At 53.0% G+C, this 24,863-nt stretch overlaps 2 protein-coding genes across 4 annotated transcripts in view; both read left to right on the top strand.

Moving 5' to 3' along the window:
• The first annotated feature begins 1,367 nt into the window (after window positions 1-1,367).
• Window positions 1,368-14,521, top strand: MKS1 (MKS transition zone complex subunit 1). Of its 2 annotated transcripts, XM_037375150.1 has the most exons (18): window positions 1,368-1,464; window positions 1,544-1,647; window positions 1,718-1,788; window positions 2,195-2,350; window positions 2,789-2,886; window positions 3,084-3,212; window positions 3,532-3,636; window positions 4,253-4,361; window positions 5,264-5,320; window positions 6,215-6,257; window positions 6,772-6,834; window positions 7,634-7,704; window positions 8,533-8,602; window positions 9,715-9,822; window positions 10,388-10,521; window positions 11,258-11,340; window positions 11,423-11,520; window positions 12,025-14,521. In XM_037375150.1, the coding sequence occupies exons 1-18, from the start codon at window positions 1,385-1,387 to the stop codon at window positions 12,129-12,131; spliced, it is 1,686 nt and encodes a 561-aa protein (XP_037231047.1). In that variant the 5' UTR covers window positions 1,368-1,384; the 3' UTR covers window positions 12,132-14,521. The 2 variants fall into 2 exon arrangements, with proteins under 2 accessions (XP_037231047.1, XP_037231048.1); XM_037375151.1 differs by lacking the exons at window positions 1,544-1,647; window positions 1,718-1,788 and having other exon boundaries at window positions 1,373-1,464.
• Window positions 14,522-24,614: 10,093 nt separating this feature from the next.
• Window positions 24,615-24,863, top strand: part of STX1A (syntaxin 1A) — a 90,010-nt gene continuing 89,761 nt past the window's right edge. For both annotated transcript variants that reach the window (XM_037375145.1, XM_037375146.1), the window contains exon 1: window positions 24,615-24,716. In XM_037375145.1, coding sequence (XP_037231042.1) covers window positions 24,687-24,716 — 30 coding nt within the window. In that variant the 5' untranslated portion in view covers window positions 24,615-24,686. The remainder of the gene's footprint in view (window positions 24,717-24,863) is intronic.

Genomic DNA, 24,863 nt, shown 5'->3' with positions numbered 1-24,863 from the left:
CTTTACTAACTCTGCAAGCTCCCTCAGCAGGGGTTTGCCCTGTCCTGGGGAGGCTATTTGAATTGGAGGTTGCGATCTCCCACTGCCACAATTACTTTTGTCCTGTTTTCAACCAAATTCCCGTGGATGCAGCACTTTTTTGGCTTGTCTCCTCTTGTGGCCAGAACTTCCTCACTTGGAGGCTTCTTTCTGCATAACTTAAAAGTGTTCTTTTCCCCATCCATTCTTTGTTTCCCGTCCTTCCCAAGGCTGACTCTCTGGACTAGCAGTCCCTTCATTTGTCACTTTTAACAGCTTTAGAGAGTCAGCTTGGCTGAAACTTTGTGCGTAGATTTGTTTAAGACATAGCTAAGCATTAAATCAGAGTTTGGCAGTTTGGGAGTTTAGACATCTTGTCCCTTATATAGCAAAAGTCTTTCAACATAATCCTGAACAGATCAAAAGACTGAGGCCTTTTGGTAAGCCAGCAGCCTTCCCTTGACAGCTGACATAAATGTGTATATAGTTGGTGTCTATACCATGGCACCCGACCAGAGAAGCCGAGGTGCTGGTGGGGGAGCTTGTGCACAAGCAGGAAGAACGTAGGCTCCCAGGACACCTCTCCTCTTCCAGCAGAGAGGTTGCCTCACACAGTGCATGTGGATCTCCAGAACATCTTCCCAAGGCCTCTCACCGGTGGAAGCACAGCAGGGAAGAGCCAGAGGACGGGTGGCACCAGGCGGTTGTCAGCAAAATGGCTGCTGAGGTGCCGTGGTGGTGGCTGCCACCATGGCCCACTGGTGAAGGGGCAGGCTCGCCGCTGCCCCAGAGCGGGGCCTTCATGTGAGGGTGGCGGGGCCTTGGCATGAGGGTGGCGGGGCCTTGGCGTGAGGGTGGCGGTGGTGGGGCCTTGGCATGAGGGTGGCGGGGCCTTGGCGTGAGGGTGGCGGTGGCCTCTGTGAGGGTGTCCCCTCCCTGGCAGCCCCACAGGCAAATGTCGGGGGAGATGAGCAAGGGGGCAGGGAACAAACCAGAGGAAGGGGCAAGCTCGCCCTCAGCTCCCGGTAGGTTTTGGCCGCGGACTCTGCCCTCAGCATCGCCACGGGGCGGGCAGGATGGGGGCCTTCCACAGGGGGTCCCTCGGGGGGAGGTGGAGGCCTCCTCTCACACCGGAGCATCGGGCTCTGGCACGGAGGGACGGGGGAGCCGCCTCCCGTGGAGCCCAGGGGCCTCCGCGCCGCGGAAGCTGCCCGGCCGGTGCTGCCGCAGCAGGGACCGGAGGCAAACGGGCACCGCACCCCGAGCCGGGCCCGCCGTGGCCCGGAGGCCGGGAGGGGCCCCGCCGGCCGCGGGGGGGCGCTGTGACTTGCGCCGCGTCTCCACGGTGACGGGCCCCGCCGCGGCCATGGCGGAGCCTCTGCGCAGCGCGGATGCCGGCGCCGCCATCTACCGCTCCCGCGACCCCGTACGCAACCTGCGCCTCCGGTGAGCGGCCCTCCGGCCCTCTCGGCCCCGGCCCCCCGGCCCCGGCCCGCCGTGACGCTGCCTCTCTCCTCCCCTGCAGGGTCCGTATCCAGCGGGTGACGGCGGCCGGGCCGCTCCTGCCGCAGGCCCCGCCGCTGCTGTCCGGCCCCGAGCTCCTGCGGCCGGCCGAGCGCGCCGGTACCGGTACGTGCGGCACCCGGGGCGGGCGGGCGGCGCTGCGCCACCGGCCGTGACCGGGCGGTCTCTCCCGCAGGTGCCCGGCGGCCCCCGGAGGAGGAGGAGGAGGAGGCCGAGGTGGGGTGGCAGGAGAAGCTCTTCAGCCAGGTGGGCGGGCGGCGGCCGCCTGCGGCTCGGGGGTCTCCCCGCTGTGGGGTCCGGCGGCCTCCCCCTGCCGTCCTTCCCTGCAGGGCCTCCTGCCTCGGGGGGGGGGGCTCGGGGTGAGCCCCCTTGGGGTGGGTGCCCTCGGTGTGCGCCCTCGGGGTGGGGGTCCTTAGGGTGCGGGCCCTTGGGGTGCACCCCTCGGGGTGGGCCCAGGTGGCTGCTGGTGGGTGCTGGTGGCCGCCTGCCTGAGCAACGTCGGAGCCGCTGTGGAGCTCGCGTTGTTTGCTGGGATCCCTAAAGGATCTTGTCTTTCGCTGCGGTGGCTTTGGCAGTCTCAGCTGCAAAGTGTTTGTGGCTCTGAGGACGCGGGTGAAGGGCAGACTTTTTGCTTTCCCTGGGGTGCTCTCAGTTTGAGGTGGATCTGTACCGAAACGAGTCAGCCTGCCAGACTCCCCTGGACCGGCAGTACCACCAGGAGATCCTGAAACTGGAGAAGGCTGGCGGTCGCAAGAACTACCGGATCTTCACCTACACGGATCATGATCGATTCACTAACCTAGAGGAGGTACCAGCTCTTTGTTACAGAAAATCTGTACAGCAGTGTCTGTCAAAACCACCAGGCAGGCCTGCCGCGGAGGGAACCTTTATCAGTTCTTGGCCATGCAGAAGCAGGGCAGATATCCTGTATACAGGAGAACATACTGCTTCTGCAGAGCAGCTTTACGTGGTGTCCCAGACCTGGGATGAGGTCTCCCTGTTTTAGAATGATGGTCAGGGAGGGAGGAGTTGGCTTTGTAGCATTGCTGGGTAGGTAACCTGCTGTGTGGAGTTTAACTGTACTTTGCCACAAGAACAGTGAATGAAATCTACACTACAGTCTTTTAGCAGTTTGTCTTTGCATGTGACTGCGTACTTATCTGTTCTGTCCTTCAAGAGGGGAGCTGTGTTTGGGAAAGATGTCCTGTTATAATTAAACTAGTTCCTGTGTGTTTCTGTCTTCCAGCACTGCCAGAAAGTAACTGACTCGGATCGTGAGGTCCCATCATATCTGGCAGAGCGGATGGCCAATGTGAGGAAGAGAAGACAAGACCGCAGGCCAGTGTGAGTGCAAACTGGGACTTGGGGCTTGCTAGTGGAGGTTTCCTGGTGCTGGTGCCCCAGCTGCAGAGCAGCCTAGTCTGTGGAATTTGGTGGCTTGAGCTGTGTCGCACTTGGAATCCAGCAGTTTGACTCCTCCTCATGGGGAATTTTGTGCTGCGTGTGCTGGGCTGTGACTTGTGCTGTTCTGTTGTTGACAGAGAAGCAAGTTCTCTGAAGCCGAAAATCATCATCTGGGAACCCTCAGAAGAATTTATAAAGAACAATCATGTGATTAACACTCCTGTCCAGACTATGTACATCATGGGGGACTTGGGACCTTACGGGAAGTAAGTAAAATCCTGAAGTGATCTTAATTTCCCAGAAGGAAACCCATCTTCCCTCCTTACTCAAATCTCCTGTTTCTTTCATGAGTTAAGGGGAGAGAATTTCAAAGGCTCAGTAACTTGGGCTGCCATTTCTCTCTGCCTTTTTTTCTCAGCTGGGAGGTAACTGAGTGTATCTCTCCAGAAGACTTCTTAAACTAATGTAGGAGAGTATGAGTGTGTTTGTTCCCTTCTGTACCCCAATGTGCCTTTACCAGCTCAGCTGGTAAAGAGAGTGTCCGTATTCTCTATTTAAACTGTGCTTCTTGATGTCTTCCATTAGGCTTGGTCGCAAGGAGTATGAACATGTTCTTTGCACGATCAAGGTAGATGGCAACGGGGTGATCACAGTGAAGCCTGACTTTAGTGGCACCAAAGGGGCCTACCGGTGAGTGGAACAGGGCTGGTAGCTCTCATGGGACTGATACAGAGGGCTGGAATGGCTGTCTCCTGGTCACCCTTTAGGTGTGTGGATCAGTACTTTAAATTGAGAGTTGTTTTTCACTTTTATTCCGGAGATTTCTAAGGCAAGATCATTTTGTGCTTGTGCTTGGTGTCACTCCGTGTGTGATGTGTGGGGTGTTGGTGCAAGTCCCTAGGGCAGTGGTCCTCAAACTATGGCCCACGGGCCGGATATGGCCCCCCAGGGTCCTCAATCCGGACCCCGGTATTTACAGAATCCCCCGCCCCCCCCCCCCCTCCCGCTGGGGGTTGGGGGGGAAACCAAGCAGCCGCAGATGACTGCCTGCCCCTTCATTCGCGCACCGGCCCCCTGTTTAAAAAGTTTGAGGACCCCTGCCCTAGGGATACAGGTTATGCATATGCTGGACACAAGTCTCCCTTTTTGAGTCATCGATGCTGGCAGGCACTTGGGAGCGAGGAGAGGGCCATTGGTGGCCTTATATTTACTGCATGGGCCTGGTGGAGGGGGGACTGCTGTTGCTGCCTGTGCCTATTCTCTGTGTAATGGGGGAGTTTTTCCCATGTGTTTTGGGGCTTTACAGGATTGAGCTGGATGGAGAGAAGCGAGAGGTGTGGAAATACACCATTGAGAATGCGTCTGTCCAGGTGCAACCAGAGGAAGAAGAACGTGAGCAGCGTGTGTTCAGAGATGTAAGGACCAGCCTCCACTGCTCATACTGACTAGTTCTCCTGAATTGGCAGAAGGAGCTCAGACTGTCATGCAGATGTAGTTGGTAGTGCTGTAGACACCTAAAGTTGGCAAAATGGATGTTGCTGGCAGTCAGTCTCATCATGCCCAGCAATTTGAGATCTTCAACAAATAATGCCTGACAGCTTCATTCCTTACTCCAGGTAGAGGCTTTGTCCAGTATTAGTTGTGTTGGTCTCTGACTGCAGTGATCTATGTAGTGAAAACTGATGCAGGAAACCACCTACATTCATGCCTTACTAGTGTCACCAGCCAATGGTTCTCCTTCCCTTTTGAGCAGTGGGCAAACGCCCTTCCTTGGTCTTCCCGATGCTGGCTGTATACTTCCTGAATGATTTTTTGTTACCTGTAATGTCCCAGGATATTTGGATCTCATTTTATGTCTTGATCTTTCTGAATTGCCTTTTTGGCTGTGGCAGCTTATAAAGCTACTTTAATGTTTTAGGTTTTCATTTATATGTTTTCTTATTGATTTAACGGTCAATAAGGAAATAATGATTCACTACACTGATCTCCCATCTGTTGATTTCATTGGAGTAGTTTATGCTTGTGTTTTTAACATGTCATTTAAGATCTGACTCCTCAGAGTTTCTTTTTCCCTTAAATTGATCTTTGATGAGGTCATCTTTGAAGAAGTTCCATGCAGTGTTAGCAGTTATACATCTTTGTTCTATTCGATTCTTATATTCTCTATATCTGCTATAGCAATGAAAAAAATCTGTGTGCTAAGCCTGTCAACAGTTTAAATGGATTTAAAGTTACGTCCATTACAATTTTTGTAATAAATCAAAACATACATTATCAAAAATGCACTTTTTCTAATCTGCTTGTTCTGTGTTTTCAGCTGTACAGTCGGCACAAGGAATACCTCAGTGGTCTCGTAGGCTCAGAATTTGAAACGGTGAGTGCAGCAGCACTCAGCAGGGACTGGAGCCCTGCTGCCTTTGGAGGCTGTTGACCTGGTTAGCACGGCTGCCATTTGTACCACAGTCTCCAAAGACTGTTTCATTCTGGGGTTATGTTGGCACCTTTTACCTTGTGGCTTTCAGCAGAAAATTGTGTCAAAAAGGACAGGCCGCAATGGATATGGGGCTTGCAGAGATCCATCCTGTGTCTGTCAGACCAGCAGCAGAGGGTGCTGAACACTGCAGCCTCTGTGAGACTTTACGCATTGTCTGAAGGCCTTTGTATATAATACTTTAAGAAGAAAGGTGGGTTTATATCTTTTGGGATAGCTGTTAACTTCTTGAATGTCAAACACATCTATGTGCCACTTTGTTCAAGTAAACAGACCCTCCCAGCCCCAAACTCATGTACAGATTCCCCTCTCACTGAATTACCCAGAGTGCAATCTTCTTTGCTCAAATCTTGTTTGCCAAAGTGTGAAAGTTGTTGTACTTTCTTGTACTTTGATATAGTGTCTCAGCTTGTCCTGTGCTTCCTCCCACCTTGGGCAAGTGCAGGAATACTACAGGAGGAACAGGACTATGGCTTCTGCAAGTGACTTCTCACTACATTTTATATCCATCTTGAAGTCTGTAAGAGACCAATTTACAGAAGAGTAAAGTTCTGCAGTCTGGGAATTTGGTTTTTGTAGAGAATCTCTGTCCAGAGGGACTGTTCACTTCTGGAAAGTGATGTGAGATGTCATGACTCCTACCTGGATAGTAGAGTGAATCGTTCAAGTACAAGTGTCTGTGAAATACCTGTGTGAGACCCTGTTGGGAGGGGATTGCATTAGGTTCCACCAGTGGTCATTGAGCTATTTATCTTGTTTATGTGCTCATTCTTACAGACTCTTCCTGGTACACTGCGGCTTTTTGTGAATGGAGAAATAGGTGAGTTCTTACTATAAACACTAACTATAGGGGCAGATCTGGGTCTGCTGGGATGGCTGAGGCTGTGAAGGGGCCAAGGATTCTTGGATTGCAGGCAGGCCCACAGTAGGTGATTCTCTCACTAGAATCCTTTACTTCTTACTGCTCCCCTGTTTTTGTGGACTGACTCCTTGAGTAGCATTTACAGGTTGGAGGTTACAAATGCTGCAGCTGTTCTGGGACGACATACAGATCCAAAAAAAGGAGAGCAGACTGGGAAGTTAATAATTGCTTTCTTTGCTATAATCTTTAAATGTGTGACTTCCCTAATCTGGTTAGTGATGTGGGGACAGGACTGGTCTAGAGGAGGAATCTTTGAAGGTTGTGTTCTGTTACTTTGAAGACTCTGGCTTTTCCCAGCTTTCATCAGTAGCTGGTTGTCCCTGAGGTTATTGGTACTGTCTCTTCCAAAAGTCTACAGTGAGTATTGGAGTTTTGTAGAAGCAAAGAGCTGAAGTTCATTCTCTCTTCTCAGTTTCAGCTCAAGGCTATGAGTATGACAACCTCTATGTTCATTTCTTCGTGGAGCTGCCTAACCGTAAGTATTCAGTTTCCAGCCATATCACAGCAGTTTAAGGAGTGAAGCTTACTTTGGCTGGTCCAGCATATCAGCTCTGTTGAGTCAGAAAAAGTGAATGCTGGGGCTGGTATCTAGACAGAGGTCTTCAGAGCCAAAATTGCAGAACTCAGTTGTGTGAACTAAACTTAAGTCTGGGGGAAAGTTGCATCTTCCCCTCTTCTCTCTCCAAATCAGGCCAGGACATAGAGGTCCATTGGTTTCTCAACCAGTGGTGATTGTGTCCAGCGGTCTACCCAAAGTTCATTCCTTATACTGTGGACAATAGCCTTCCTGTCTTCTCCATCTCAGTAGTGACCTTGTCTGATTTCAGTGCTCGCCATCATGTTCTCACGTTTTGTGCTGACACTAACATGTTAAGTATCAACTGATAAATAAGGTTCCCAGCACTAACATACACATCCCGCTGCGTATTTAGGTTCCTTGAAGCTATGGCTCTGGCTCCCCTCTCTGGTTATACCCTGGTATTTGTCCAAAGAGCTACCACATTTGCTACTCAATACATTTAGATGTGGTTCTGCTTTTCTCTTCAGATGGAGTTGGTGCTTTTCATTGACAGTTTGGGGTGTTCTGGGGAGCAGCCATTGCCTGGAACAAGATAGGGTGGGACACACCTAGGGAAATTGAGAGTGGGTGATGTTATGTGTTTTCCCAGTCACCTGGGACTGATGTTCTTCTTTGAGCTGCTTTGGTTTGTGAGTCCTCAAAGCCTCTCACCCAGAGCATTCACTACTGTGCTCACGTTCTCCTCTTCTCCCAGGGTGGTCGAGCCCCATGGTCCAGCAGCTATCAGGAGTCACTCAGACCTGTACCACCAAGACAGTGGGCTGGGTAAGGATGCTTTCAGACCTGCAGAACAGTTTGAACAGACATTTTCTGAAGTGGAACATATGTAACAAGCTATACATCTATTCAGCAAAGGTCCTGACTTGAGAGCTCCTTTCAAGGGTGGAGCGTGTTTGGGATTCTTCTCATTCCAGGGTGCCACTGTATCCAAACAAAACTAGACCAAATGAAACTATTTCAAAGCAGTTTCTGGAACCTTATTTTTTTCTTCCTTCTGGCTGATTGATTGTCTTTGGAGCTTTGATTTTTGTGTTCTCAAATGCTCAGAGTTAATGAAGCATTGTTCTGGCTTGCCTGGGGCAGGAATGCACACAGTCTCTAAATTTATTTCTGAAAATGAACCCCTCCTCCTATCTGGGAAGTTAGTTCCATTGCTGTCTCCAGCTCTTCTCATACAAAATTTGAATTTTATCAGCTTTTTAATGTGTTTTATGTGAGATAGTTTGCATATTACAGAAATAATTATCATACAACATTTCAGTAATACCGTTGCTTGAAGTATTTTGCTTGGCTCCTGTAAAGATGGTGGCAGTGTGGTAGTTATGCAGCTGGCTGAATTGTCATTTGAGTTGTGTTACTCTTTCCCCTTTTTCATCGTTTTTAACAGCCTGTTCCATCAACATGGCACTTGAGAATGTGTGCAGGTCCATCCTGCAGTCAGATGTTTGTTACTGTGATGTGATTGGTCTTGCTTAGGCATCATTAGCTCTTTTCCACCATTAGTTCTTTTCTCCCTGCTCTCTGTGCCCCCTGCAGTGGTAGTGATGAATTGTCTTGTCCAGGAATCTGATCTCTATCCTGTTCCTTTTCTAGGATAATGTGGCATACTTCTGCTACCCCTTCACTTTGGAGATGTTTTTCACCCAAGAAGACGAATTGGAAGGTGCATTTCCTTGTTGCTCTGAAATGTGAAACTCTCAAGTCTTTTGATTGTGGTGTCAGCAGGCATCATGCTGTCTGGCATGTTGTTGGCCCCTCACCAAGATGAAAGGACAGATTTAAACAAAGGGAAATGTTCTTGTTCAGCAAATGATCACCCTGTCACCACACAGCCTCTGGACACATACTATATTTGCCCTGCCTGGCGGCGTGTTAGCGTTTGTATGGATTCATTGATCTTACCTTGCTTCCAGACTGTAGTCAGCTTTATCCGGTTGCAAAACTGCTTGGATCTTAGCTTGGCTGTCTCAAAATGCATGGCATGCTGGTCTGTGTTGCCATGCCTAGCATATTGCACAGAGCCCTGGGATGCTGCAGCAACAATGCGCATCTTTTTTGTACACAACTAAAGCTCTCTGCTAAGTCTTATGTTTGTAGACACACTCAGTGACCTGCATAATCTTTTTATAGTTTATGTCACTTTGAAACTTCCAGCTCTGTTATAAGCTGAGCTTCTCTGCTGCCTATTCCTGCTGCTTCACTACACTACTGCTGCTTCCTCACCAGCCCTGTTGCTCTTTGGATTGCAATTGCTAGGGACAGCTCTGCAGCATGCCTTGCCTCTTGAATCCAATGTACGCATTGGATTTGAGTATTCAACCAACACTAATGAATTTTCAGCCTGGAATAAATGCAGTGAGTTTGTTTCACCATGGAAAAAAGAAATGCTTGGAGATCTGTAGGAGAATCCAAGTTAATTATCCCCCAATAAGGGTGGGAAAGGTCAGAAATAAAAAAGAGATTGCCTTGTTTGGCGTTAGATCATACACAAAAGATTGTCTTGTCTGCTCAGAGATAATCGAGGAACCAGTTTGAACTTGATCTCAAAACAATGAATTTTTCCAAATTTTAAACATCTTATCAATAATTCTGTTTTTATCCTCAAGTCTGAGGGTTCAGCTTTTACAGGTGAAAACAATCACCTGTACATCTAGGTTAGTCTTTGTAGAAAAAATACAGAAAGGACTTCCTACTAGTGGAGTTGGGCATTTAGCATTTTTTTCCCTCTACGATAGCCTCCCTCACAAAGCTGTGATCTGCTCCCCTTCCTTGCAGACAGTCTCCCTCAGTGGCCTGTTCTCTACTTTGAGGTCCTGTCCCTGGATTTCTGGCAGAGGTACCGTGTTGAAGGATATGGTTCTTTGGTGCTACCACCATCCCCAGGTAAAACATACTTGGGGCATTATGTTGATTGTCTGGGAGAATGAGTTGAGTAGTTCTCTTGGGAATGGATTCAGCTGGTCCTGGGAAGGCTTTGCCTTTGCGTGCTGGAGGGCATAGTTAGCTGTTGGGGGGCAGCAAAGAAGGATTTGATGCATCCTGCACCATTCTGCCTTCTTGTTGAGATGCATCACATATTGCTGTCCTTGTTCCTTAGGTGCTTCTGTCACAAAATCTTGTGTGATAACGCTCTGAGGCGATGCTGCATATCTATCTTTATAATAGAAGTAGCCCTCTCTGTCCTACATGGAATCTGGGGGCCACAAATATTCTGACACCCACGTGTAGTAAGGAGATGGCCTTCATGGGCAGGGGGTGCTCTCAGCACTGGCTGTGTGACTGTGTGGGGCTGACTTATTGGGAAAATATTAAAGAGGTACTGTGCAGTGTTTCCATTTCCAGCCTGCTGTGGTTTGGGTCAGCAGGTATCCATCTACCATGCTGTCCACTGTGGCTTGGAACAGATTGTTGGTTATAGCTGCTAAGCTCTCCCGTTGTCCTGGGTCAGGTCTCCACATGCTCACCATCCCTACCTGGCGCCCTGTGGAGCTGGGGATAGTTGCTGAGATGAGGAGATTTTTCATTGGTGGATCTCCTGAGCTGGAGGACATCACCTACGTCAGGATACCATCAACCTTCAAGGTGGGCTTGGCTGTAGGGCATTGCTCTTGATGGGAGATTCTAGATTATGCTCTCGGCTTCAGATGTCTGTGGACAGCCTGGACCAGATTTGACTAAGGATGAGCTGGTTGTCCCGTCAGGCTAAAGAAATGTTTCCTTTGTGAGACTTGTGTTCATGAACAGAGGAACAGGCAAACACTGAGACAGAGCTCTCTACCTTCTGGGGTGTGTGCAGCTTAGAGAATTGAGGGAACATGGACCAAAGCCCTGACTTACCACTGCCTGTGCTGGCCCTGTCCATAAAGTGTCTGTCAGGTCAGCATTTGTTACTAGCGATAGACTTTTTCCTGTGTTTTTGTAAGGTATCTGGGCTGTACTGTGTCTGGAACAGCTTCCCAAAGAAGGAAGTTGATGGGTGTGAGACAGGCAGAAATTTTACATTCTTAAGAAAGCTGCAGAGGTGCTTGCTGGGGTAATAAGCAAGTTGATCTTAGCACCAGCTTTCTGTGGGAGTGAGCTGTGATGCAGTTGTTGAAACCTTCCTCCAGCACTGCACTGTCAGCTTGCTGGTGTTTAGGTCTTACCCTCAGCACAGCCAGGAACTGTCTGCCTCTTTCTAAGCCCACTTTTTGTGTGCTGTGGGGAAGGGAGAGATTGTGTCTGCAGGAGCACATACTCCTGGTGGGGCATGCTCATTTTCATAGGGTCAGCCTGCTGCAGCAGGCTGTGCGTACTCTATCTTGTGCTGTCTTTGCAGGGAGAGCATCTGAGCCGCTTTGGTTTTCGCACAGAGACAACTGGGAGCGTCACATTCCGGCTTTACTGCCTGCAGCAGTCTAAGTAAGTGCATCAAAGCAAGTACGAGCTCCATCTTGTGTGCTGTGTTTTGGCAGCCCTGACCTCTTGCTGTACTTCTGTGCAGAGCGTTTCTGGAAAACAGTGCCCTGAGGCAGCGCATGCAGAGTGTACTGGACCGGCTTGGAGGCTTCAGCCAGCAGAGCTCTGTCTACAATGTTTTGGGTAGGGCTTTCAGTGTTGTTCTCCCTTGCGAGTCTTTGGCTCGCTTTTGCCCCCTTTTTACAGAGTGGGCAGGATATTTCAGGAGAATCCATTACTGTGGGGATAATTGCCTCCCCCCGCCTCGAGCTCTGTGAGGCTATAGCAGAGGTTAAATGTTCTGATCTGAGCTGGAAGCTTCAGGAGACATCAGCTGTCAGCAGGCAGGAGGGATAACCACTCCGTGAGGACAAAGCCTAGGCCGGGCTGCCCAGTCTTGCCTGGCACTGAGCATAGCTTGTGGTACTGATGCACAGGCTCTGTGTGATTCTGTTACACACAGAGTAAAGACAGTGCCAGAAATAAGTGAAGAGGGCAGCAAGGGCCAGGTGCTGCTTTGGTGGAACTTAGTAACAGGAAGCGAGGCTCCTGTGCCAGGAGAGACGATGTTCACTGGAAAGACTCATCCTTCCCTGTCCCTGAGGCTGTCTGATGCTTTCTGACTTGCTGTCACCTGCTGTGTTGTAGAGGCTTTCCAGAGGGCACGGCGCCGGATGCAGGAAGCCCGCGAGAGCCTTCCTCAAGACCTCATCAGCACCTCTGCCTCCACTGTGCGCCAGCTGCAGGAACCATGATCAACCACTGCCTGTGGTTAGCATCTTCTCTCCAGCACAAGCTCCCGTTGTTCAGCAGGAGTCACAGTGCTGGTGCCTGGAAGCTTTTGAAGCCTGCCCTTTGCTGTTTTCCCTGGATGGGGGAAGGAGTCTGTAACCATCCAAACCCAGAATCTTTGCATTTCCACAGGTATCTGTGGAAGGAACTCTCTTTTTTCAAGGCGTTTTTTTACTAGGCCCTAAGAATGCAGCCAGTGGTTCACATTTCTTTTGAGTAGACTAAAGTACTGACATGGGACCTGTGAACCCTTTTAACACCTTTTCAGGAATTGAATAGTACACAATTAGAAAAATTTCAAGTCTACATGACTTAGATTTAGTTTTCTTCTTAAAGAAGATAGTAATGTTGAAGGTCAAGGCATGAATGCTGTCTGAGATTTAATGAAATGAGCAGTTAACTTCTCAAGAACTACTGATAAAGTGTTGTCCGCGTTTGTAGCTATAGGTCAGTCAATAGCAAAATGAATCTGTCCACCTGTGCCTTAAGATTGATTAGTTTCTAGAGAGGGAGCTCTCAGCCAGGTGTAATAGATGAAATCAAAGCAAAGGAGTGACATCTGACAGGTTGAGAACTGAAGAAAAGGGTTACATTCTGTATTTCCTTGTATGTGCCCATAACATTTCTGGCTCTGCAGTGATGAGCAGGAGCATTCTTTGTTCAAGAATACAACTGAAAACACGCATTCCTCTTAGTTCATAACAGAACTTTGGCTGAGGCCAGACAGTTTGCAGGCAGTGAGAGCAGATTATATCATTTGCACAGCAGCTGAACTTTGAACTGTTCAAGCTGTTCATTTGAGTTATGGTTCATTGTTCCGCCTCTGATTGCAGTATGCTGCTGCATGGCTTCCTGGGGAAGCGTGTATGTACCCAGTTTTTACCCAGTTTCTTCTCCTGATGTTCTCTCAGACTTTTTTTTTTTTGGGGGGGGGGCTGTTTTTCTTCCTGTCTCAGGTTCACAGGAGTGAGGCTACCTGCAGACTGGCAGTGCTGTGTTGATTTGTGCATGAGTCATACTTGTATGTGGTGTTCTCCCCTGTTCCCAACACAGGGGATAGGAAGAAAAATCTCAGGCTGAGATCATGCAGGTGTGAATGTGTCCGTGAAGTTTGAATTCACAGGCAGAACATGAACTAGGAATTAGTCTTCTTTCTTTAGTTCTGCATGTTCCTCCTCTGCAGGGAACGTGAGACTCATGGTTGCAGCCATGTGTGTGATTGTTAGAACACCCCCCTCTTCCCTGGTGCTCCATTGTCTTCTCCACTCCCTTCTTGCCATTTTGATCTTGTCCCTGTCTTCACTGAGAGACCCAAACTTCCGTGTTTGTTCCTCCTTGACCTTTTGTCGTAATTCCTACATCTGTCTGGCAGCTTGAGTGTGTTTGGCAATTTCAATTATAAAAGGATTTTTGCTCACCTTCCTCGCCTGCTACCTAGCCTTTTTGATGGAAGAGGCTGCCAGCATGTCTTAGCTAGTGTGGCCTGTTAAGCAGAGCACAGTGTCTCAGAGTCTGGGGTCTGGAGCTGGCTGATATGTCCTGTGCACGAGTGAGGTCTCCACTGTGGCGTTTGACGTGATGGCTGTGAAGGCACGCGCCCAGTTCTGGAGTAGCAGAATCGAGGTGTGTGCGCTACCACGGTCTGTAATGATACAGCCACGTTTCAGAGATTGACCCACTCGGTGCCCAGGATGAAAAGTGTTCAGTGAGTATAGAGTGCTCGCTATCTCTTTTTTGTTTAATCATAATTCACGTCATGGCCCAGTATGTTTATTGCGTGCTATCTAAGCAATACTTAGTTTCTGGCTGGGTGTTTCTGTTATTCTTATCGCTAATACCTGAATTGCGTGTCTCTGGAACCCTTCTCAGGACTGAGTTACGAGGTTAAGAGAATATTCTTTTTATAATAACAAAAGACCTTTCTGATTGAGGTGATGCCAAAGGCAGATCCTGTTAAAGAGTGGACTCTTCTGATTAGAAGATCAGGTTCCCAACTTGTGCTTGTTGCTCAGCACATTTATATGGCAGGATGTCGTGCATTGAGTGTTTAGGTTACACAGAGATGCAGTAAGGTTTACATAATGATACTAGTTTTCTAGTTATAACTCTGAATAGCGTAAAATCTGACAGAAACTTAACAGAGCAAAATCTAAAAAATAATAAAAAAATTTATTATAACCAAATAAGCAATTCTTCCAAAGACAGACATTGCTAGCAGTTTTTCACCTTTCTACTTGCAGCCTCCTTGGCCCAACCAAAGAAAATGGTGCTCGTAAAAGATGTTTTGGAGAAAGCCTGCAGCAAATGTTCTTTGGGTATGCTCTTTTATAAATTAAACCAGCAAATTTCCATATACATGTATGAAAATGTCACTGATCTTTTAATCAAAAATGGCATTTGGTGCAAGGCTTGTGCCCTGCGTTTGCCTAGGAGCCTGGCCAGCTGGAATGGAGGTCGTGCATCCACCAGGTATGTGTGCAGAAGACATGGCAGGTGGCCCATGGGGACAGGCAGAAGGGCAGGCTGGCGACCTCACTGGATCCATGGGGACTTCCACTGTGCAGAAGTGTCCCTGCAGTTTGCGCTGGAGGGTGCCTCTGCAGTGAAACACAACAGGAGAAGGTGGAGGAAGAGACAGGTGTGGGTACACAAGAGCTGGGCATGGGAGGGCACCAGCTGATAGCACAAGGGAGCCTGGCAGGCTGTGGGATGCCTTGACCCAAAGATGGAGGGAACCTGGAGGGCAGAGGAGTGCGCAGCGGCTGCAGGCTAGGTAGTGCTGCAGTCTCGTGGGGATCAGTGGGGCTAGCAGTGATGAGTCTGGGAGGTCCATGCTGTTCCTGGTGCACAGCCAGCAGCCCCCCCAGTTCTGGCTATATCAGCTGCAGCAGCGTAGCTGGTTTCTCTTGAGCTTTGTCTGCTGCTTCCTTCAGGGCAGACTGGAGCTGTAATGTTTTTTTGATTGCCAGCTGGACTTCCAGCCCAGCGAGCATCTGTCTGAGGCTGAATGCTGCAACCTTACCAGTGATATGGTCTGCAGGGGGGCAGGAGGCAGCTGAGAGTCCCTAGGGGCTTTCCAGACATCTCATTAAATAAACTATGCAAACAAAGGGTAATTGCAGAAATGTTGGCTTGGTGGATTAAAAGGCTGTGGGCAGTTGGCAGGGCTTGCACGATGCTGATCAGCAGCCGTTAGAAATTCCAGTGTAAATGTAACAGAAAAAGAAAACCTAGAAATGAGTCATTAATGTTTCTGGGGGAGCAGCTTTCCCCCGAAGAAGCTGGAGCGCAGGAATGGGGCTTGCTCTCAGCTGAGGAAGGTTCGGGCTGTGATAACTTCCAACTAGAGCCTTGCCAGCAAGCCTCAAACACCCCTTTGCCTTGGTCCCACCTCAGTGCTTGTGATGGGCCAGGGACACAGGGCTTTCTGGCTGAGGTGGGTGGGCCGTGGTGGGCTGTGGTGGGCCGTGGTGGGCTGCGGTGGGCTGTGGTGGGCTGTGGTGGGCCGTGCCGCCGTGCTGTGGCTGGGCAGCCGCAGGTGCTGGGGATGCGCAGGGATGCCGGCTCGGGGAGCAGGAGCTGCAGCAGGTGCATGTCCTGCAGAGATTTGCCTCGCTGCTGCATGCAGCGTGGGGAAGGAGAGGCGTATTTTATCTGCACCACAGGGTTTAAGTGGTCATGATTAAACAACTACTAGAGGCTGCTTGTTGGCTCGATATATTTTGTTTTAGCCTCTGGGCTGGAGTATCTCCCTGCAGGCCCTGTCCTGGCAACGAAGGAGCGGGCTGCTTTGTCTTTTGCCCCCAGCTGCCTTTTTATTATGCTTATTGTGCTTTCAGGTGCAGCCTGTGTTCTCTAAAGCTAATGTCAATATTTCTATGCAAGGCAGAGTACAGCTGACCTGAGAAAAATTGCAATTCATTGGATCAGTCAAAGAATAAGTATCTGTGTGCCCCTTTTCCTGCGTGGAAATGATTGCTTTGGCTTGATTTAATTTCTCTCACTGCTTTGGTTCGAGCAGGTTTTAAAGTGAACCCTAGTGCCATGCAGGCCAGAGGTACTTCCCTCAGCTGTCAAGATCCTTTTCTAGAGTAACACAAGAAATCAGAAAGGACTGATAGAATCAGACTTCTCTAGAATTTATTCTCAAGTTCTTATATTTGAAAAAAAAAAATAAAAATCTCGCTTTCAAAACAGCTGTGAGGATTTCTGTAATGTGTGAAAGATAAACTTGTCTTGGAGGTGTGCGATTTTGGGTTGTTTCAAGATTGCCAGATCTGAGAATGAGAGAATCGGCCCTGTGGGTGGGTGGGAAAGGTGGATCTCCTGTGACTTCATCTGGCCTTAGAAAACCAGAAAGGTCAGGCTGGATATCAAGACCTAGTCCACTGCTTTCCTTCAAACATCACCTTGATGTAATCAAAGCCTGAGACATGTTTTTTCACCTGTTCTTTACATGAAGATGGAGTTGACCGATTGTCCCTTCTAGATGTTGGTGTGGGGGGGGTTTTGGTGGTTTTTTTCAGGATTTTTTTTTTTTCTGTAGCCAATTTTCTTGTACAGAGCAATCAATGGTGGCAGCTTGTGCATGAGCTGAGCAAAGCCTGTTGTCAGGCTGCTGTTGGAGGCGTGAGGAGGAGGGAGCGTGTGATTCCTGCCAGGTGGTTATTGTTTCTTTTGGGGGTTCCTGTCCCACGCTGCCAGTGCCTGTGACATCTTTTTTTCTGCTGCTGGTCTCCTCGTGAGTGCTGTGGTGCTCTCTTACAGCTCTGGAGATGCCATCAGGAGCCTGAGAGATCAGACGAGCTGTAAGCCCAAGTGAATGGCCATTCTTCTTGCTGCTGGAAACACCGAGCCCAGCCTACTTCTCAACGCTCTGCTTGCAATGTCCAACACTTTCCAATGCAGTTGTGCTGGCAAGGTCACCCGTCGGTCACCTCCCCTTCTCATTTTTTCCCCTCCCTTTCCCAGTTTGACTTTTTCTTCTCTCTGTGCATGTCACACACAGACCTCTGTATGTGTATAGATCTGTGTGTTTCTTCCTTTCTGTAGTTTAAACCCTGGGTGTAGTTTTGACCCTGTTCCCTCTTTGCACCCAGCCATGCCCCTTGCCCCTCCCGAGCAGCCCACAGCCTCTCTGTTCCCTTGCACCCCCCGGTGCCATCCCCACCCCCCTGGGGCTCCTGGCCTAGCTGGGCACCCTGCCCTGGGCAGAAGCACCCTGAGGACAGTGCCAGGTGTGCAGAACAGCTGGGTGGCATGGACGCAGCATGCCCTACCAACCTGGGCTGGCTGGAGCAGCAGCCTGGGGAGAAACCCCTCGTCCACAGAGCACAGCTCTTCCCTTCCTTGCATAACAGCCTTTCTGGGTGCCCTGCCTCAGCCTCTACAGATCACAGCAGTTTCCCTTCCCTCCGACTGTAATCTCCCTTGTCTGCTGGCGTCACCCACTCCTGCAGGGCTCAGCTGGGCTCTGGCCCCACAGGCAGCATGGAGGCAGGAGTCGTGTCCTCAGAAAAGCGATGGCAAAGCATCCTCCTGTCACTTGGGCACGTGAGAATGCAGGCAATGTCAGCTTTTCAAAAGCAACTTTTAATGACTGTTGGCATGGAGACAAGTGTTTGGAGTAATCGCTTTTGGCATCATCTCTGCTCCCCTAGCACAGGGAGAGGGAACCTACAGCTTGTCAGCTGGATCCGCTTGTGACTATGGTCATATGTGCCTTTCCCTGCACTGCTCCTCCTCTCCCCAGCATCTCCGCATCGGCACAGGCACACACCAGCAGCAGGGTGCGGGGGTGAGGTTCCCTGTGCAGGGAGGGGGTTAGAGCGGCCCCATCTTAATTAGCTCATCCCTGCCATGCCTCTGAGATCCCATCTCTCTGTGCCATGAGACTTGGCCTCTGTTCTTGGCACTGAGGAAGACTCCCTGGCTCCCTCAGCACTGCTGTGCTTAGTGGCTCCAGTCTTTGCACCCCCTGAACAGCTTTCCAGTCTACTCCTTGACATATTACTTCTGCAGCTGCTCCAGGATCTCTGTCCCATGCCTCCACAGAGAACAGTGTCCCTGAAGTGGCAGCGGTGGCTGCAAAATGCACAAATGGCTTCAGGTGGTCTCTGAGCCACAGCCAAGCTGAGCCTCGCAGCCCCTGCTCCCGTGTCGCGTGGCACCTGGCTGAGCTCTTCTGCTGTCAGCCTCACTCAGGGACAAGGGGCTGCTTTTCTCTGCATTTCTGGTGGGGATTAATTCTGCACCCCTTTGTTGTGCATGTCTCAGCGCTTCCTTCCATCAGCAGTCACAGTTCCCTCTCTCCCAATGGAGGCGAGTCCTCAGGAACAGCAGGATCAATCTTAGATCAGCCACAGACTTCACCAGCCATCCTCCTGCAGCCTCCACTCAAAATACCTTTGTAGTTTTTCATGCGCAAGTGGAGCATGTGTGACTCCTCTGGTTTCTGTGCTGCATTTTCGGTTACTGTCAGCTGCCTGACTCACCTGAAAGCTCATAGATACATCAATGGCTGCAGACGCAGGTGCTGTTCAAGTGAAGTGTGTCTCTGACTTTTTTTTTTTTTTTTTTTTTGGCAGTTCCTGTTGCTTGTAGCACATACGCAGAGCTCTCTGAGCCTCCTCCACTTAGTCCCTGCATCTCCAGGGCTCTTGAGGAGCTGGTCTCCCCACTGCCACATCTCAGTCCTTGGGGTTGGAGGCTGCTGTGTCTGCTGTCTCATTTCTTGCCACACACCAGCGCTTCTGCAGCCCCCCCAGTGCCCTGTACAAGACCAGTGGGTGGCACCTGGCACTGGAGGGAGGGTGTGTGGGTGGTGGTGGGCTGGAAGGGAGAGGGGACCTGCAGTCTTCATTGGAGGTGGGATTCTGTTGGGACCGGGAATGGGAAGGGCTGTCATGTAACTGACAAGGAAGTTTGAGAAGTGGGAATGCTGGCTTCCGTGGTAGTCTGTGGAGCTTGGGAGAGGAGGAAAATGTTTATGTGGGAGCCGTTTGATGGGACCTAGCTAAAAAGGGTACTTCAGATGAAGGTGGTCCTGCTTGATGGCTGGCACGGAGGAAGGTGCTGACCTGTCTTGCTAGCAGGGGTCCCGGCTCTGGCAGCCTGATGTTCATGCTGGAGGTCTGCCCAGCACGCTGAGCAACGGCAATGTGGAGGGAGCTGAGCCATGGGGCCTCAAGGACACAGGCGGGATGGCCTGTTCAGCATTAGCTGTAGCAGGGGAAAGGGTGCTCCCGTGTGACAAACGGACAAAAGCACTGCCAGACCTATCCACAGTCTCAGCTGGGACAGCCAGAGCGTGGTGTCCTGGCTCTGGTGAGAAGCAAGGACGGAGAGCTGGGTCTGGAAGGCTTCATCCTCACCTGCCTTGGGGAAGGGTGAGTGTGGAGAGTGTGGGGCACGTGGGGCCTCCAAGGAACAGCCTCTTCCCTGGCAGGAGGCAAAGAGGTTTTTGGGGACATGGAGGCAGAAACAGGGAGGTGAAACCTCATGGTGGGCAGTGGAGAGCTGAGCTGCCACGATGTGGGAGGACAACAAACATGGGCTTTTCCTTGCTGTATTTTGATGGCTTTGCCTGTCCCTCCACAGGTGAGACCATCCCTGGAATTAGGGTGATTTGCAGCACCAAGGTCTTCTGTGCCCCCTGCATGGGTATGTGGGTGAAGTGAGCCCCTGCCCTAACAAGCCGCAGTAAGTGCAGCACAAACAGGACGAACGCTGCAGCAGCTGGCTGGTGCCAGGTAGCCAGTATAGCTGTGCCCAACACAAGCTCCACCAGCGAGACCCCTCCATGCTGTGAGACCCTGCGCCTGCACTCCCAGCTGCGGTGTCCATGGTTGTCCCTTGATATCAGACCTCTTGAAAGGCACCTAGATGGAGGTGGCCCAAAGGTGGACCCAGATGCTGTTTCCCTTCTTATTGTGGGAGGAGCTGATTTTCAAGCTAATGTGTCTCTGTGATGGGAGCAGGAGCTTCAAACCCTCTGGGAGGAAAACTGGCCCCTTCCCCTGCAGGAACAATTGACCCAGATGGTCCCAGCTCTCCACAGAAGCCAGCGGGCAGCAGCACACTGAAGAACACCGGTCTTGTCTCAGAGTGATCGGGGCCCATGTCTGCGTGGGGCAGGTGAGCAGAGCTGCCTGGGGAGGGTAGGAGGTGGCTCCTGGATGTGTCGGGCTCGGTGGGCCAGTGAAAAACCACCAGCAGCATGTGGCAGGGGCATGGCAGCATGTGCTGTGCCAAGAGTTGCCCCTGGGGATCCTGAGAGTGGCTGGAGAAGGTGCTGAGGCCAAAACACCAAGGTGCTGGCACCAGGCATGATTTCAGCTGGTCTGCACCCACTGCTGTGGCTCCTGGATGGGAGGGTGGCTTGTGTGTGCAAGTGTGGGCTCGGGGGCTGAGTTAGCGGTGCTGTTCAGGGGGAGCTGGTGGCAGGAGAGACAACTCCTTGTGTCTGCCCAGCCTCCCCTGGAGGAGGAGACAGAGAAGACAATAGAGCAGGGAGAAGGTGTGCTCCCAACCTGGGCTTGGAGGGGGCTTATAGGGGCGATGGCAGAGGGAGTGACATTGCTTTTGGAAATGTATAGTTTCTTGTTACCTGAGTAAATTAAGTCCCGTTCCTGGCAATGGGAACTCTTCCCTTGTGTGGGATGTGGTGGGAATGGTGGGATGTGTATTAAAGCTCCTCTGCCCACCTGCAAAGGAGCTCGGAGAGACACTGGTGGGAGGGGGAGCCCAAATAACACCTGGCCAGGGCCCTGCCAGGAGCCACCAACCCATGTGAGGCCCCTGGGCAGCACAGAGGGACAAGGGGGGTGGAAACCTAAATTAGGGACCTGGGAAGGGATGCCCTGTCTGTGCCTCTCCCGGCACAGCCTTGGCCCCAGGGCCCCGGTGTGCAGGTGTGCAGGCACTTGCTGGGCTTGGGGGGTTACACTGGGGGCAGATGGTAGGTCTGCCTGGGGGCACGGGGGACGTTTCAGGATGCAGGAAAAGAGCACTTGGGGTTTGCACAGGACTTGTTATGGGATGTTTAAGATAGGAAGTGAAGGTGGGGAAAGTGGGGGGATCTGGGTGATTCAAGAACACGCATGGGAAAGCAGACAGGCAAGGGGACAGGGCTGCATGTGACCATGTGCCGGTCAGTACACTCATGGGGCCGTGCCCAGCGCCTGGAGATCAGCGCAGGCTGACTTGCTTATTGAGCTCCATCTCTCATCCTGCCCTGGGCGAGGGCTCTGCATCCCATGTGCATGTGTGTGGGGGGGGTGCACCAACTAGAGTCAGACCATGGCTCGGAGGGGTGTGTGTCAGCCCAGCTGCTGGAGGGCTCCACACTGTGCCTATGCATATGTATGTGTGTGTATATATATATATATATGTATATGTTCCCCAGGGAAGGGAACAGGACAAGGCTGTTGGTGCTTTCTGTGCGTCTGTCAGTGCTGACCAGTGTGGCCAGCGCTGTGTGTGTGTGTCTGTGTGTTGCGTGTGTGTCTCCCGTCCCCTGGGATGGAGGGACAGAGGGGATGAAGCTGTGTGTGGGACTGGGAGCTCCTCCAGGCAGGCTGAGCTGGCTGTCCTGACGCAGACCCCCGCTGGTACAATGGACACCTGCCGTGTTCCCTTCCTGGACATAAATGCCAACTTCCTGAAGCTGTAATCACTGTCCCTCTGGCATCAAGTCCTGCCTAGCGCCTGTCTGGCTCTCTCCTGACCGTGGTACTTGTGTCACGCCTCTGCTGGGCTGCCAAAGAGGCAATGAATCCGAATTCGCAGTGCCAGGCTGGGCAAAGCCCTCCTGCCTACACCTCAGTGTAGCAGCAGGCGGGACACAGCCAGAGCATCCCTTGAAACGTGGCCAGCGTCATGCACCATGCAAGATCCCCCATAGCCCTCGCTGTGGGGGGCTGGCCAGGCTCCTGCTCTGCCCGAGGGGTCCCCATCTCTCCTGTTTGGCCTTGTGTCTGCTCCCAGGAGCCACCAGTCCATGTGGATCCCACTGGTGCAAGGCTGGGGGAGCACAGAGAGACAAGGGAGGTGGGGACTGAAACTGGGGGCTCAGAGGAAAGGACCCTGTCGGGGCCACTCCTGGCACAGCCTCAGCCCCAGGGCCCTGGTGTGGAGGCGCCTGCGGGGGGTGGGTGGGGGGTGGGATTTCTGCTTGGGGGCACGGGACACGGTTTGGGATGTGGGAGTCGCACAGGACTTGTTATGGGCCGTTTAAGAGAGGAAGTGAAGGGGGGGGGGGGGGAAAGGGCGGGGGCTGGATGATTCGGGGGAGCCTGGCACAACCCGGGTGCTGTCCCCGCGGGGCTCCGCAGTGCTGGTTGCGCTCCCGAAGGAGTGGGAAAAGTGTCGGTACCCGCACGGTGCCGGGCTGTCCCGCACGGGGGGGGCGGTGGGTCCGACCCCCGCAGGTCCCGCCGCGGCCGCCAGGGGACGCCACTCCCTGCGCCGAGCGGGTGCGGGGGCACCGTCGGGGCCAGCCGGGCGGTGCGGGGCCGCGGCCCCCGGTCAACGCTTCCCCGGCGCGGGGCCGGGGCGCACCCGATCGTGCTGCCCGGGGGGCTGCGCACCCAGCTGGCGCTGGGCACCGCGGGCCATGCCGTGCCGTGCCGCGCTGGGCTGGGCTGCCCGGGCTGCAGCAGCAGGAACAAGCGGCGCCGTGTGCCCTGAGGCGCTGCCAGCCGCAGCCAGGGCCCCCGCCCGCCCTTGTCCGTGGGGCTCAGGGGGACATGTCCCCTGCGAAGGGAGGGCGGAGGATGCAGCTTGAGCGCAGCATCTCCCAGCCTGGGCATCCTCCCGGCCACAGCTGGCTGCTCCCCAGGGAGACCTGCGCACCCCCGCAGCCAGCCCCAGCGCCCGCACGTGGGGCCGGGGCACACGGAGGGCTCAGGGCGCTGGGGGGCGCTGGGGACACCGCACGCCCGTCCCGGAGCTGAGGGCAGCAGAGCGGAAGGCGGGGGGGAGGTCTGCTGGGAAGAGCTGCTAGAACTCACCAACCCCACGTTTATCCGTGGTGGAGGTGGTGCAGCACCATGAGGGGAGCCCCACTGTGCCCCCAAAGCCTGGACTCATCCTGCATCTGTGTCGCTGCCCCGCACATCGGAAGCCCCGGGTCAGCCCGTGTCTGGCAGGCTCCCAAGAAATCTCTGAGCATCTCCTCCAGCATGTGGCATCTCCCAGTTCACTAGTGCTCCTTGATTTCATAGCCCACAGCAATCTGCTTGGCAAACGACCTCTTGCCGTTTTCATCCTCTGAAATCAGTCAGGGTCCCATGGATATTTAATCCAGGCATCTTATTTTTTCTATAGAAACATATAAAGCTGAGCAGGGTTTGCTCAGGCCATTTGTCCCTGATGTGCTGGTCTGGTTCCGGGGATTACCTGCTCAGTGCATGAACCTGGAAGACCATGGGGTCTTTGTCAAGACACTGAGTTTTGATGGCTGGATGTTTTGCAGGGAACAGGAGCAGGGTTTTGCTGGGACATTTGTCCTTGACTCCCACCTGGCTGGTTTAGGACACCGAAGTCTGTTCCCAGGCTGAGCCACCCCCTGCACTGGTGCCTCTGGAGCTTCTCCCTGGCACAGGAGCACTGGGAGGACACCTGAGCCTCTGCATGGGCGCACCCCAGGGATGCTGGACACGTCCAGAGCTGCTGAAGCTGTGGCCAGTGGCCCTGAGGCTGGCCCAGCTGGCCCCAGAACGTGCAGGAACCCGTGGACACAGGCTGTGGGAAATCCCCTTTCTGCTCTGTTCCTGGGAAAGGTGGGGAGGGCATAGGGGTGTCTCCCAACACCACCAGTTCCCCCGAGCGCAGTAAGCTGGCCCTGTCTGTTTGAGCCCCGTTGGCACCTTGCTGCTCCCTGCAAGCCCAGGGTTGGGGTCCCCAAGGGTGGACCCTCCCACCACCCCCCCACCTGTCCCTGGGCCGGGGGTCAGTGTGAGCCCCTCCCGCTGGTGCCCCCAGACCTGCCGGCTCCCCAGCCCCGGTGCTGCTGCTGCCCCCCAGGGTGTCCCTGCGGCTGGGGCTGCCGCAATGTCCCGCGGGTGTGACGCCCTAGGTGAGCCCCCAGCCGACCCCCTAGGCGAGCCCCAGCTGTGACCTCCCCTCCATGTCATTCCCAGGTGTGACCTCCTCCTGTAGGCCCCCCAGATGTGATTCCCCCTAGGTGTGACCCCCACGTGTGAGACCTCACGTATCCCCCAGCGTGCTCCCCCCGGTGACACCCACCACTTTGGCCTCCCCCTCAGCTGTGTCTTCCCACCGTTCGGTGCCCCCCCCAGTGGTAAGACCCCATGTGCCCCCCCCGCCTTTGTCACCCCAAGATGCGTCCCCTCCGGTACCCCCTCGGGCGATGCCCTCCCCTAGCTCACCCCTCGGGCCCCGGCCCGGCGGGACCCCCCGAGCCCCCCCCCTCCAACCGCTCCGCCCGGCTGCGCGCATGTGCCGCGCTCGCCCCTCCCCGCGGCGGCCGGAGACAGCGGCGGCGGCCGGGCAGGATGAAGGACCGGACCGGGGAGCTGCGCGCCGTGAGTGGGGGGCGCCGGCGGCGGGGGGGGAGGCGGGGGGCGGGCAGCGGCTCTGCCCGTGCTCGGGGCCCGGCCTGCACCTTCGTGGACCTGCCCGGGCCGGGGGCCTCCGTGCCAGGCTGAGCGGGGGGTGCAGCACTCGCGGGG

This window comes from Falco rusticolus, chromosome 1 (genome assembly GCF_015220075.1).
Source record: "Falco rusticolus isolate bFalRus1 chromosome 1, bFalRus1.pri, whole genome shotgun sequence".
NCBI lineage: Eukaryota > Metazoa > Chordata > Aves > Falconiformes > Falconidae > Falco > Falco rusticolus.
This window is presented reverse-complemented; position numbering and strand designations above follow the sequence as displayed.

What these genes read in the sequence shown, in the direction of transcription:
- MKS1 (XM_037375150.1), top strand. Translation starts at nt 1,385, where the DNA reads ATGGCGGAGCCTCTGCGCAGCGCGGATGCCGGCGCCGCCATCTACCGC. An exon ending in CTTCGTGGAGCTGCCTAACC is followed by an intron (nt 6,835 to 7,633) that starts GTAAGTATTCAG and finishes CTCTTCTCCCAG; the next exon opens with GGTGGTCGAGCCCCATGGTC. An exon ending in GGATACCATCAACCTTCAAG is followed by an intron (nt 10,522 to 11,257) that starts GTGGGCTTGGCT and finishes CTGTCTTTGCAG; the next exon opens with GGAGAGCATCTGAGCCGCTT.